At 39.5% G+C, this 14,478-nt stretch overlaps 1 protein-coding gene across 1 annotated transcript in view; it reads right to left on the bottom strand.

Moving 5' to 3' along the window:
- LOC121962897 (phosphodiesterase 4D interacting protein) overlaps positions 1-14,478 on the bottom strand; it is a 42,147-nt gene that overhangs the window by 11,204 nt on the left and 16,465 nt on the right. Inside the window, exons 14-20 of the mRNA XM_042513223.1 lie at positions 14,284-14,450; positions 13,212-13,515; positions 12,935-13,112; positions 12,174-12,290; positions 10,466-10,937; positions 8,706-8,941; positions 8,522-8,570 (exon numbers count right to left, since the gene is read on the bottom strand). Of these exons, the coding sequence (XP_042369157.1) occupies positions 8,522-8,570; positions 8,706-8,941; positions 10,466-10,937; positions 12,174-12,290; positions 12,935-13,112; positions 13,212-13,515; positions 14,284-14,450 (1,523 nt within the window). The remainder of the gene's footprint in view (positions 1-8,521; positions 8,571-8,705; positions 8,942-10,465; positions 10,938-12,173; positions 12,291-12,934; positions 13,113-13,211; positions 13,516-14,283; positions 14,451-14,478) is intronic.

Raw genomic sequence — 14,478 nt, 5'->3', positions numbered from 1 at the left:
ACCTTCACACAGATCCTATGAGCGTTGGGGCTAGGACCACAAGTGGTAACCCAAATAGATCCCAAATCAGGTTTTAAGGTAGCCAGAACTGCAAAGGCAAGCATGCATAGGGTTCAGACTGAAGTCAGAGAAAAATGTTGATCCACAGAGCAGATTTAAAGGATTTGAGCATTTGGTGCAACAACAGGATGACGTCCAAATGTTGATGGAGATCCAACGACAGCAGATCAGACAGATTGTATCCTGAGTGTGGCTTAAATAAAAGCACAGTTTTGAGATTTGACCTCACCAGCATGTGATGAGGTGAAGCGTGAAATGAATTTAAATGCTAAAATAAAGATATCACTTATAATTAGCTCTGTGCTGAACAAAAACTGACTCAACTGCCTGAGGAAACCTGCAGTTGCACTTTTGATCTCCCTCTTTTTTCCTTTTTGTTTGCTAAATTTCCATTTCTGCTCCCAAAAGAAGTCTTGACCCTCGAAGGAAAGCGTCTTATTACCACTCTGGACACAACCTATCCCAGCAGCAGCAGCAGTAGCCCTGAGGGGAAGATGTAGTGACGAAAGAGCAACACGAAGAGGGAGAAGAGAGATGTGCGTATGAGCGGATGTCCGGATCCCGGGGGCTCATGTGTTCACGCTGCAATGCCCATCAGAGAAAAAGAGAAACAGACGCTGAATGAATGATCATCCACAAAGCTGCACTTCCTCTTTCTTCTGCCTGTTTGTACATCTGTCCACCTGCAAAAACACGCAAGCTTCCTCTCTGCTGCAAGAGTGAATTCATAACTTAGTGTGGCTTCTTCTTTTCAGGATATGTTAAAGTTGAAAAATGTGTCCCATGTTGGAAAGAGAAGATTTTAACCAAGAAAAAAACTTGGCATCCAGCTTTAGCTTGCAGAAAATCCACAAACAGATTAAGTAGTAGGAGTTGTAGATAAATTCAAGTCAAGACTGCATTAGTCTTGGTCCAGATTTGAAAAACAATCCAGGTTTATGATGAGTAGATCTTATATAAGAGAGATCAGAGCAGTGCTGGATGTTTAGCACCATGTGCTGCTCCGGATACGCTGAAGCAAACTGATGCTCTCTGTTGAGCTCTGTCCCTCTGCTGCTTCCACTCACGTTTTTTCTCTCTCTCACCCTCCCTCTTTCTCCCTCTCTCTCTCCCTCTCTCTCTCCCTCTCTCTCTCTCCGCGTTTAGCTGCTTGTGACCTATTTCCCTTCCCCATGGAGGTCTTAATAACTTAACCTGATTAGAAGCTATGTCAACATACCCTGAGCCCAACGCAAGCAGCAAAAGCCTTGGCAGTGTTACGCCATCAGCACAGTCACACTCACAAATATACCTACATGTATACACAGCATGTATATTTAATAAGAGCCACAGTAAAGTATTTGTTTGACATTGACATGACAGTTAAGCCTACTGTGATACATATTCCTATAAAAAATGACAGTAAACTACAGGCACCGGAAGTTGCCTGCATAAAACTGTTATAAAAATTTTGCGTGTGAATGTTGTTTTAAACACGGAAAAACACGCTAACAAAAGTGATAGACTGCTTTCCCAATGCAAGCAGGCCAGAGCAGTGTACAATGCTCTGCAGCAGACAAGTATACCTTTTGTGTGTGTGAGTGTGTGTATTTCTGGTGTGTCATGTTTGACATCATAAACAGGCCAGAAAACAGGTTAGTAAACAGTATAAAGCAGCATGGAGACCACTGAAAATGTTATGGTCCCTTCTTTTTTATATCTCTTACTTATTTGGTGCAAGCTAAATTTGGAACGAGGTGTGGGCAGTGCTTGGGCAGAGACGGATGGTATTTCATGGTAGTGAGTCATTGCATCTTGCCAGTAAAGGGGCTAAAATTAATGTGTTTTCTGGATGTTGCATTTCTAACAAAGCCAATTGGAGCCAGGGCCCTTGAATACCTGTGACTACTTCTGAGTCATTTGACATTGGTGTTAATGCTAACTGTTATCTTCCCATCCCATTACATTAAAAATCCACAGGTGTTTTTTTTCTGCAGTTGAAAAGGCACACTATTTATCAGTGTTACTACAGTGTTGACTTCAACAGCATATCACTATTATAGTACTGCTAAATTCATTACAAGAGAGTTACGGTGTTATAGTGTACTAACTAACCTGAATGTGGTTTCTGTCCCTGCGTTAGGCCTACTTTTGGAAAAATAAAAAATACTGCATAATGCAGTGACATCACACAGCAGCCTACTGTTTATGTTAAATTTTGTTTTGGCTCTAAGCCATCAAGATTTATGGTGTTTTACTGTATTTGGAAAAATTGACCATTACTGTTAGAATTTGGCCATAGTTTTACAGCAATTTCTTACAGTTTAATTTTCCATTAAGTAGCTTTAAAGTTGTTAAAAATATTTCAATGTTATTCAATACTACTTGATGTCATTACATATATGATGTATTGTGTATCAGCTTGATTGAATACCATTTCCCCCAAATTCAGCCAGGTCGATGTGGTATATTTGGAAAATTTGGGGATCTTCACTAGAAATTCAAATGCATTCCTGCAGGTTTGAGCTATGTATGCTTAAATGCGAGCAGTGAGTTTTTAATGGCTGACTCAGCGGTGCGTTAGTGACGCTGAAGGGTTTACTCAGTTGTGAAACCAACCTAACCGTGGGTTAACTATAAACACACTTTATGTTAATAGCATAAGTGTAACATTGTGCTCTCAGATGATGATACAGAAAAACATGGTATGATGCTCTGCTCCGTGTTGTGGCAATCTTCACCCCCACCTCATTCATTGCTCTCCAGCTTTGTCTCCTTAAATTACAGTCATTATAAATCTGAATGGATTTGCCAAAAAAGTATTGAAACAGTGTAATTAGATTATGTTCTGTGGCAAAGTTGTTTAATTAAGGAGGGTCTCAGGATGGATGATGCAGGTATATTGAAGTGCAGACATTAACACTGAGGTTCAAAGCTGGGTCTTACATCCTAAAACACTGCTTAACACTTGGAAAAATATCCTGAATTTAGTCAGTATTGAAGAGTTAACACATGTGGTCTTGTGCTTCAAGCCAGTGTGGACCTTTTTAACCCCCTGAAACCTGGATCAGCTTCAGTTTTGGTCATACTGCATTCAGACTTTTTTCACAAACATTTAAGACCTTTGACACCTGAAAAAAATGTTTTTTTTATTTTGAAGTGCTTTGGGGGGCATTTCTTATAAAGTTGCTCAATCCCTTTTTCTTATGATCTTGAAAGAAATCAGGCCAATTTCCTTAGGTTTCAAAGAGTTAATAGTTATCCAGACTACCATCTCTTTATAACCTTAACCAAGTGCTTTGAGTGCCTACACATCAAATATTTAATCTTGCTTAGTTGGTATGACGCACATTTTGCGGATAATTCTTTACATATGTTTTCTTATTACGTTAATAAAAACAGAATCTGGGTGGCATCATGTTTCTTTTGAAGCAAATTTGCTGTTGTGGTATAACAATGTCATTTTTATGAGTCAGGGTTGAGGTTTTCTATCTAACCCTTTGTCATACATTATCCCACTTGACTCTGTACATATTGTGAATTAAGTTAATGCACAGCTTAAAGCACAGGCTCCACATTGTATACAAGCACAGTGTCAGATGGGCAGCCCAAATGAGATGGCTGTCGCAGAAAACACACTCGATAATTCTCCTTCACATCTGGTCGGCCATCTGTGCTGAAACATGTTAGATTACTGCAGGCCTCTCGCTCTCTCTGTTTCTATGTCTCATTTTCTCTGAGGGGCAACGCTAATTATTCACAGAGCATTGTTTGTTTTCCGGAGTTTGAACCCTTTTGTAATACTGGTTTAACTTAAAATTAAAAATGACGTGTTCCCTCTTACCTGTAGTGCTATTTATTAATCTAGATAGTTTTGGTGTAAGTTGTCGAGTGTTGGAGATATCAGCAGTAGAGATGTCTGCCTTCTCTCCAATATAATGGAACTAGATGTCACTCGGCTTGTGGAGCTCGAAGCTCCAAATAAAAACATTTTGAAAAACTCAACAGCAATTTCTCTTTACAGAAATCATGACCTGGTTAAACCAGAGCAAATTGATTTGATTTCTTTGAAAAAAACATGGGAAAAAGGAAATATTCCAACTGGCAAGAAATATCCCACAAATTTCAAGAGATTAGTTAAAAATGACAAGAAAATGACCTGAAAAAAAGGGAGGGGTGGGAGGGGTATTAGAAAATTACTTTTTTTAAAAATAACAACACAAAACTATATTTAAAATTATTCTAACTGTATATATTTAAAATTATGTTACAGAAAAAATGTAAACATATATTGTATACATACATGTCTACACATATACATTTTTTTTTTAAAGAAATCAAACCAATTTGTTCAGGTTTAAAGGATTAAAGGACCACACCAGTTTTTTCCCCATGTTTTCGCTTATTTGAATTGAAAAATCATGTAATCTTTTTTAATTGTGTAATTTCTCCTAATTTGTCAACTATTTTCTTTAAATTTTTACAGATTTAAGTTAACTTGTAAATTCAGATTTTTTTTTTCCACTTTTCAAGCAGATATTTGACTCTTTTCATCTCACTCAGGTATGAAAATCAAAGAGCCGCATTATGAAACAGAATTAGGTGTCGTGATACAAGTGACTGAACATTGAGGACATTCATCAGTCATCCAGAAGGGACGGCCACAACCTGTTCTTTCAGCTTGCGCCTCAGAGAGACAGAGTCGTATTTATAAAATACTCCTAAAATAGGGTCAGTATCAGTTAGGAAACTTAACCCTGTAAGGCTCAATAGAGTGTAATAAAATTTGTTTATACTGAACAAGATTTACTGAAGAAATGGTCCCAATAAAAACTGTTCATGCCAAGCTTTGTGGATTACTTAGTGTAATTGTTCTTCCTCAGTAAGTCCTCAAACATTAATGTCAATGTCAGTTTATGTTACACCACCTCGAGAGGCACATTTGATTAAAAAAAGACGTCTTCTGACCAGCAAGAGGAGGCCCCTGCTCCACTGTTTGTGGACCAAATATGGTGTCACTAACATCCAACACAGCTAAGCTAATTTTTGTCCTTTTTTCCTTTTTTAAAAATATTTAAAGGTTCTTTGCAAAATGTTGTCTGATGGTCCTAGTAAAGGAACTGAAACATGTCTTTTACTTAACCCTTAGGGACTGTTTGGGACATTTTTTGCATTCTTCATTTCTATTTATTTTGGCTGTGTTCATGCATATGGCAGACATTGTGGCAAGATTTTGTATTTTTGTTTAATCTTAGAATATCCAGCTCAGCTCCTACAATAAGTCTCAAATACACTGTGGAAACAAAACTGTTATATTTATACTGTTAAGTGCAAAAAAAATGTGCCATTGAAACTCATTCAAACTGCAATTTTTGATCATAGCCATCAAAGCATAAAAACATGCATTATATTATTTCTGGGTGCCATTCTGGGCTTCTGCCTTGGAATTTGTAATTTTTACTATTTACTATTTATGTATTTACTATAACATTTTTATTATATTTGGCATATGGTGAAAATACATGCTATTTCCACTAGGTGCACTGTCACAATAAAATTACTGCCAATTACTGACATATCCCAGGCTGTGACAGTAAAAAAAAATGTACATGTAGTATACTGAAAATAATTCATTTAAAAAAACAAACAAACTAGGGCAGCCTCTAGCTCACCTGCTAGAGTGTGCACCCCATATATTGATGCCTCTCTCCCATACTTCCTGTCATTTTACAACTGTCCTATTAAATAAAGGGAAAATCCCCCAAAACATAATCTTAGAACCCCCCCCCTCCAAAAAAAACAAACAAATTCCATCTAAAAACATAACGGTATCATGGCAAAAACATGATATTTAAAGGGTTAAAAACCTGAAAATAATTTTATATTTGATATACATGATGAGGACTGATGTTGGTTAACAAAAATTAACTAAATGAAAGTAGAAATTCATATTAATGTATAATATTTTTTAAAGCTTGATTAAAAAAAAAAGCACATTTTGTGTGTGCGCATGAAAGCGGGCATTAATGGTTAAGGTAGCTGAACTTAATTGTGAAAATGATGCTGGAGTTTTTGACCTATAAAGACTGCTTCTCTTCTGCATTCTCCTTGCAAATACAGTAGGTGTGTCTCTTTAGATACTAAGTATTCAGTGTTCCTCAGCTAGTCTCTCATGTATCTGTCAGCTGTTTGCTGCTGGGCAGGTCAAGTGAAGTGAGTTTATCAGCTGCCTGTTTGAAAAAACAGCTGCCTGCTGCTGCTGAGAACACTGACACTGAAACAAACGGGAAATAAAACACAAAAACTAGGCACTATAAGTGGCTAAAAAGTCCTGTACACATGCTCAGTTGGAGGGAATTCTCTGTGGGTACATTATATTATTATTTCTTTAGCTCCACTAATGGGAAAGCAACAAATATAGATATGATGTTCATTCTGTAATGAAGAAAGAACGCAGGATGTTAGACTCCTCTGTTCCTCTTGTGTAACTGTTCTTGTCCTGATCTCACTTGTTCTGTCCTTTTGTCTTCCTCATCTTCTGTCCCCTCATCCTCTCTCTTCCTGCTGTCTGACTAATTAGCTGACCAGTCAGCTGGACAGTTAAGGTCCCTGCTCGGACATCAGCTGTGCCCTGCTGGTCACGACTCCCCAGCTGAAATTAATGAGTTGTATGGTTCAGATGATGGTGTGGTGGTGGTGGGAGGAGGGTTGCCCAATCATGGCTCTGCCCTGCAGTACTTTGGGGTTTTGTAACGTTGTGATGTCAGAGCAGCTGACTTAACAAGTTGCTGAAGGGCCCAATGAGCCGTCCAGCCAGCTGCGACCAGCAGCAGGAAATAAGACTTGACGTGGTGTATAAGAGCAAGGACTAGTGAAAGAAACCACATACAGAGTGTGGCACACAAGAACAAAACACAAAGACACAGCAGTTAACACACAAATATATGTTCGGACTGAGCCTTTGTAACTGCACAAATATGTAGCCATTTTTTAAATGGTGGGCTGAAATAGTATTATGCGATACTGTAGCACTCATTTCAAGCAAACTGTATGGCTGCTACTGTAACCAGGTTTTGTGTTATACAAAACATGGCATTTGAAATAACAACTGGGTGATATATAAATGTAATTTCATTCACCTCTGTAACAGCTCGGCTGAGAATACTTTTAATTTGGAAGAAACTGACCCCCCCATCCCCTACCTCATGCGTGATAAAATCTATAATTTATGACAAAATCAAATTCTCTATAAGGTGTTCGACCAACCATTTTACAGTAACTGGCAGCCTCTGATCTACTATGTAAAGAGCCTGACCTCTCTTTCCCCAGAATAACTACCTGAGTGAGCTAATGGTACAGATAGCAGCTGAATCCTCCACTCTGGCAGAGCTTTGAAAATCTGCTTACTATATTTGTCCAAACTCGCCTCTCTCTTTAGTTTTAATTGAATTGAATTGAATTTTAATTTATTGATAATTTCTTATTCAATTTTAATTGTCTTTACGTGCTTTTTCCTCTTTTCTTTTCTTTTCTTTTCTGTTCTTTTCTGTTCTTTTCTTTTCTTTTCTATTTTACTCGAAATTACCTCTTCTAATCACAAACTGTTATGTGGTTGTCATATTTTTTGTTATTTCTCAACCTTGGATGAGAGGTGTGTGTGGGTGTTGGAATAACTTGTAACGACTCTTAAAATGCTAATAAAATATGTCCAGAAAAAACAACAACAACTGGGTAATATAGATATGTAAGATAAGTAAGATAAGACAATCATTCTCGTAAAACTTCAAACAATATGTACCAACTCCACTGACTGTGAAAAATATCAAACAGACAAACACAACAAACACAATGGTGTGTCAATGGTGTTCTACCCATTGACCTTTCTTTGGCATCCTATTTTGTTGAACTTGTAGCATTTCTCACATTGCTAGCAAGGCGTGTTATTTTGATGCACTAGAAGAGCGCCCCCCCCTTCCCATACTCGCTGGATAAAGGACGCTCTGTCATTTATGAAATTAGAAAAAATTAAACACTCTTTATGTGGCTCCAACATAAAATTTTCTAAAATCTGGCTACCTTTCTTAGAATATGTCAGTTCCCTTCAGCTGGATGCTGTCCAAACTAACTGAGCACCCGCCGAAAGAATCCATAAGAAAGAACATTCAGAGAGACATGCAGCCTCTCAGTGCCATTCTGTAGTTAGATGTGGATCCGGCCCACCCTGTCCATTTCCCTCTTTCATTAATTAACCAATTAGCTCTGTTATTAATTATCCTGTGAGATCATCGCTCATTATCAAGCCAGAATCTGATTTTTCTGCCCTGAGGAGCAAACACAGCCCAAGCGTCACACACCAATACTTTCCATTGACCATGACATGCAGCCTGCTGTCCACAACACGTCAGATACACAGACAGAGACACACATGAGCAGATAAACACACGACACAGACACACACACAGAGGAGTAAAAGAGCACTAACCGGATGGCGAGCAGCTCTGTCTTCTCATCTGGATCTTCAGGATGATCTCCTGTAGGAGATTTAATAATGATATAATTTAATTTTACATCCAACAACTCTTCACATTCATCAGACAGCTGGAGTCACCTCTGAGACTCCAGATTAGCACTGTATCAGATGAAGAAAGTAAAACCAAAGCACTCACGTCCGCTGATCTTGGCGCTGACCCGCTGTGCCAGAGCGCCGCTCTGAGCCAGCTGGTCCCTGAAGCTCTGGCCCATGTAGTAGTCGATGTCGTTGGCCCTCAGCAGCTCCTCGAAGGCCTTGGTGGTGTCGCCCAGGTGCTGGGTGAGGATGTTGCACACGCCCCGACCCTCCCGCAGCCGCTGGCGGAGGTGAGACAGCTCTCTGGCCTGAGCCTGGATCAGAGTGTCGAATTTACTGAATAAAGAAAAAAAGAACAGAGTGTCACTCACTGATAATTTTTGAGATAAAACATGGCAATTAAATTGTACCGTACAATAAACCTGCTGCTGTTGATGCTTATATTTTGGATCACCATTACTCTTGCTAAAGTTCATTATCTGTACTTGGCTTGATAGCTTTATCCAAAATTGTGAGTTTTGCAGCAAAGGCCCACGAGCTGGAATCAAACCCGCGGCCGCTGCGGCAGGGACAATGCCTTCATTTATGGGGCACCTGCTTTATCCACTGAGCCACCCGATGCCCCATTGTGAGTGTTTTTGTCTTTAATATTCATTGTTCATTTGTTAGTCTTTAATACACAATATTGCTAAATTTTTTAAAAAAGCACATTAATGTCTGTAGGTGATTTGTGTCCTCTGGGGTCCATGTGAGGTCACTTGCTGTATGGGGAGTCTTGTGTATAGACAGTAATGTTTAGGACCTGAATGACACTCTAAATGACTAAATCTTGACTGTAGCTACAGTTCCGTCACACATGGCAAATGGGACAGCGTGTTCCTATTCTCGTGTCGGATAATCCCCTCTGACTGTCAGCTCGGTTTACATAAAAACATCTGTGGTTACACTTGATTAACGTGGGCTGATACTGATGGAGACTGACGGGATGCTTAATGCCTGCAGGAATTAATGGATCATTGTACACATTGAACTGTACCACTGACAAACTGATAGTGTAAAGTTCCATTTTTCTTCTTCCAGAAACATTTATATGGTCTGAATTAATGGATCATATCAGGGTTTTTTTTGCGAGTTTCAGCCTATTTAATAGAAAATAAAGATACTGTAAATTCTCCAAAAGTGGCCAAGACCTTTATTTACCTATAATCCAATGGGAAAAATGTCTTTATTTGAAACTTTTTCCTGTTATATAAACCTATTTTATCATATTTTACTCAGAGGTCTCCCTGTTTTTTGATCCTCTCGTGGAAATTTGCTGCAAATTCAGAATGTCCTCCAACATTAAATAATGATAATTATAAAATGTTTTTAATTGATGAATACCTTTTGTGTAATGAACATTTCCACAGGACTATTTCCATCAATACAAAGATTGAGTCACTGTGCTAAAAGCGCTTTGTATTTCATACCAGAAATCAGAATCAGAAATAGTTTACATTCACTAATTATTTCTAATTGCCTCCACTATGCCAAATTTTTGATTACTCTAAGCTAAAGAGTCAACACTTCCTCTACAGACATTTCACATTAAAAGCCTTCCAGCACTTACAGCGCACACTCCCTCCCTTTCCTGGCTAGATTTATAATATCACAGGTCATTCTAATCCAGCTGGTTCAGGGCAGGGTTAAATAAAAGGTTAACTTTCCTTCTGGAGTATCAGAACCTCCAAAATTGGTAAAACATATGGACACATATGGCTGAGATATGTCTATTTATAAATTATGTATTACTATATTCTGCACAAAGCTAAATAATAATTTGTTCATAAAAAAAGGAAATAATAGTTTCTTGTAACTCACCCCGGCCAGGTGGCAGACTTTACGTCCTCGCTGACAGCCTTCTTGCCTCCTTTCCTCAGCTGGTCCTCCAGTGCGTCCACGCGGGACACCAGCTCCTGCAGACCCTTTTCTGGGTGAGGGTGACGGGGCGAAGCCAGAGGACCTCCGTCTGAGGACTGCCAGCCCTCGTCGTCCTCTGCCCCGCTCTGGGAGGGCGAGGCCTGGAAGGACCAGTTGACCTTGCGGGGTGTGGAGGGGCCGTAGTCGCTGGAGGTGGAGAGGGAGCGGAGCCGGCTCTGGAGGCCGCGGATCACCCCCTGAGAGCGGGACAGCTGGGAGCGCAGGTCCTCGACAAGGCGCTGCAGAGACGACATCTCGTCTCCGTCAGCGGAGCTCTGGGTGGTGGTTTTAGTGAAGGAGCTGCTGCTGCTGCCGGCGGGCCACCACTGGGATCCACAGTCCAGAGACGTGCACATCTCCAGATCATCAAACTCTGTCAGGGAACAAACAGTACACAGTCATTAGTTCCCAATAAACACCATTAAATAAATGTACTTTGTTTTCACTCTCACTCAACAGGCCTCACGTTTTCTTTATTATTACATACACAATACTTAAATAATGCAGTCTATAACAACAGCCCTGCAAGAAACATTTTGTATGAAGGGTTTTTTGGTTGAAACTGTAAAGTCCATTTTTAACCCTTTAACACTTGGAATGACATCAGTTTTCTTATGCTGTGTTCATTTCTCTAACATTTTATAGAATTATTTTTTTATCAAAATAATTTCAAGATATTATTAAAAAATATTAATTCAGTTATTAAATAATGATAGGCCAATTAATGAATTAAAAAAATTCTATTTAATTCTATCTATTCTATCAATTGAAAGTCTGTCCCCAACGGACTTAGAAAAAGTCTGGCTTTTTGACAAATCTACTTGATGACCTCTGGTGTAAAGTATTTTGAAAATGTGTGTTTTCTTCCCTGATATTTAACCCTTTGAAACATGAGCAAATTGGCTTGATTTCTGTCATGAACATGGGAGAAAGGCAAAGAGCAACTTGAGAGGAAATGACCCCCAAATTATCAAGAAATTAGTACAAACACATAGTTAGTTAATTAGTAAAAAAAAAACAAACTGAAAAATAAACAATAATTTAAATTATAAATCATTCTAAATCTATAGATGATGATCATTATAAATATAGTTTTGTGAACACTGCTCCCTAACTTTTATATCTTTGCATCACGTTTTTATGATTTTATGATGTATGATGTACTATTCTAAATCTACAACATTTTTTTGCAATTGCAGGGCATCTCTTGCCGAATTGCTCGTTGCCTTTCCTCCCCATGTTTTCAGAAAAAAATCAAGTCAATTTTTTTAGCAATTTAAAAGGTTTAAATACTTCAGAATGGTGTCAGAACACAACACATGACTGATGTCAATCCAGGTCTCTGGGGGTGAAAGAAATACATGAACCGCTGTTCATGTTGATGTCCAGATGCTGTCAGAGCTGCACTTTGTTCCCCTCTGGTGTTTTTGTAATGCTACTACAACTACCCAGCAGCCCCGGCTGCTGTTTCCACAGAATGTAATGATACTGTTTGTTGTAAATGACTTAACTTTTAGCAAAGAATAAATCATTTTGTTTCCTTTGCTTTCTTTGTTTAAATACATTTATTTTTTTTCTCCTGCAGACAGTGTGTAACAGTGAGACGTACCTGGGCTGCTGGTGTCCTCCCTCTCAGCCTCGTTCTCGCTGCGGCCACAGGTTTCATAGCCCAGGTCCTGCAGGTCCACCTGGATCTGCTTGCTGTCCTGCTGGACTGCAGTCTCCGCTGCAGAGACACAGAAGAAGAAGCTTTAATAACTTAATAACTTTTGTTATTCACACGATAATAGCGTTTTGGGGGCCTGAAATGCAAACTTTTGAAACAGAGTTCCAGGGTGTAATTTTCACTTTGTGCAGGCAAACTACTGACCTGGCATGAATACTACAGTGTTTTCAGTTGTTTTTGTGGATCCATGTACACAAGGATCATTTTCTCAATGTTATCATATGAACATGGATTTTTTTTAATGCAAAGGAAAGGCTCTTCAGTGTTTAGTAGGGCCCTTTTCATCTAAACATGACCTTTTATTGTGAGCATCAAAAAAACATCTGTGAAGTAATGATGCTGTTTAATCAGCATCTTCATATGCCACAGCAGGCAGATGGATGGATTATCTTGAAAAACAAAAAATTGCTCACTGACACGGATTTGAACAAATTTTCAACCAAAATTTAAATAAAATATATCTCAGTATCTGAGTATATGAGAAAATGACAAAAGTCTTGGACCTTGAGCTTAAACTTGTGGAAAAGTGGAACAAAAGCAAAAGTGCTGCATTTAATTTTTGTTCCGTGAACCTATAGATGAACATTGTTCACAGTATTGAAAAAACGTGAGATATTAGATAAGTGACGAGTGTGTGCACTCACTGAGCAGCTCTCTGTAGTCTTTGAGCTGCTCGGCCTGAGCCTGAACTGTGGCCTCAGACACCATCAGTCTCTCCTGCAGCTCTTTGCTCTTCTGCTGCAGTCGAACTGTCTTCTCACACTTTGTAGAGGACGCGGCGCCCTGCTGCTGATCCGCTGACAGCTCGCTGTCCAGGACATGCTGGATGACAAAAAGAGATAGAGAAACACATTACAGGATGGATTTACTCTCATGGACGTGTTTTATCTTGCTAAATTCTTCCTGCAGAACAGTCTCTACCTGTGAGGAGCTGGAGAGCTGCAGGGACTCAGGTCTGTTGGCTCTCTGCTCAGCACTGCTCTGGATGTTGCTCTGTGACAGAGACAGCTCGCTATCCCAGGCATCCCACATCTCAGAGCTTTCTTCCTCTTCATCCTCCTCCGCCCCTTCGATGGTGACATCCAACTCCTCCTCAACCTCGTCCTCGTCCTCTTCAGCGTCCAACATTTTCTGTTCATCTGTGTGTGCGCTGTCAGGCTGCAGGTTTTCACTCAGCTGATGCTTCAGATCTCCGTTTTCTGCTTGCAGGCTGAACAGAGCTTTCCTTTAAAACAGAGACAGCAATGGATGGTTAGATGTAACCTGTTGCCCTCTAGTGGCTAAACATGCTTAATGCATCTCAAAATTTAATGAAAAGGTGTGGTTTTATTCTACTTTTTTCTTATTCACTCTCTGACTCCTGTCAATGGTTCTCAGCAAAATGTATATCTTTAAAAGCACCTGCGAATATACATTTTCATATAAAGGAGGAACAAACCAAAAAAACTGGGATATAAAAGATCCAGGTCCAGGTACTGAGGATGGTTTGAAAAGCATTAATGGCCTTTAATTCACTGGGCTAGAAACATTGATACTGAAGTGTCACTACACCCAAAAGAAGGCTCCGTCTCATACACGTTGGTGTTTTTTTAATGTTTTAATTTTTTGCTTTTCAAACCATCCTGATTGTTTGGACCTGGATCTTTTATACCACAGTTTTTTGGCAATAAGTTCCTTTGTTTTTACCCTTCCATGAGCAGTGGTGGTTTGAGCGACACCAGAAGCACTCCTGCTGTCTCTCTTTTTTATATATTTCATGTTTCAAAAAGGCTCACTGTAGTTTTTATCAAATAAATGGGGAAATAGCAAAACTGGAGACTATTTTCAGTGGTGGATTGATCCACATGTGGGGCTCTTTTGAGGCAAAAAGTAAACTACAGTGTGTGTGTTTGGGACTGATGATGGAAAAGATCACCCAGTGCAACAATGTGGCTCACTGATGTGTTTTTAATAGCTTTTGGACAATATTGGAGCTTCATCGTAAAGGTCTCACCTCATCTGGGAAAGTGAGGAGAAGCCGGCCTTCTCCAGCTGAGCCTTTAGCTCTCCCAGCTCTCTCTCCACCACCCGCTTCTGCTCCACCAGCTGCTTGACCTCCATCAGTCCCTGACCTTCAAACAGCAGCTCCTGGGCTGGAGCCTTTCCTGAAGCTCCAGGATTCTGTTTGGACAAAATTAATTATTAGTTA

The sequence above is a fragment of the Plectropomus leopardus genome, chromosome 3 (genome assembly GCF_008729295.1).
Source record: "Plectropomus leopardus isolate mb chromosome 3, YSFRI_Pleo_2.0, whole genome shotgun sequence".
NCBI lineage: Eukaryota > Metazoa > Chordata > Actinopteri > Perciformes > Serranidae > Plectropomus > Plectropomus leopardus.
The sequence above is the reverse complement of the archived record's forward strand: the minus strand, read 5'-3'. Positions and strand labels throughout refer to the sequence as shown.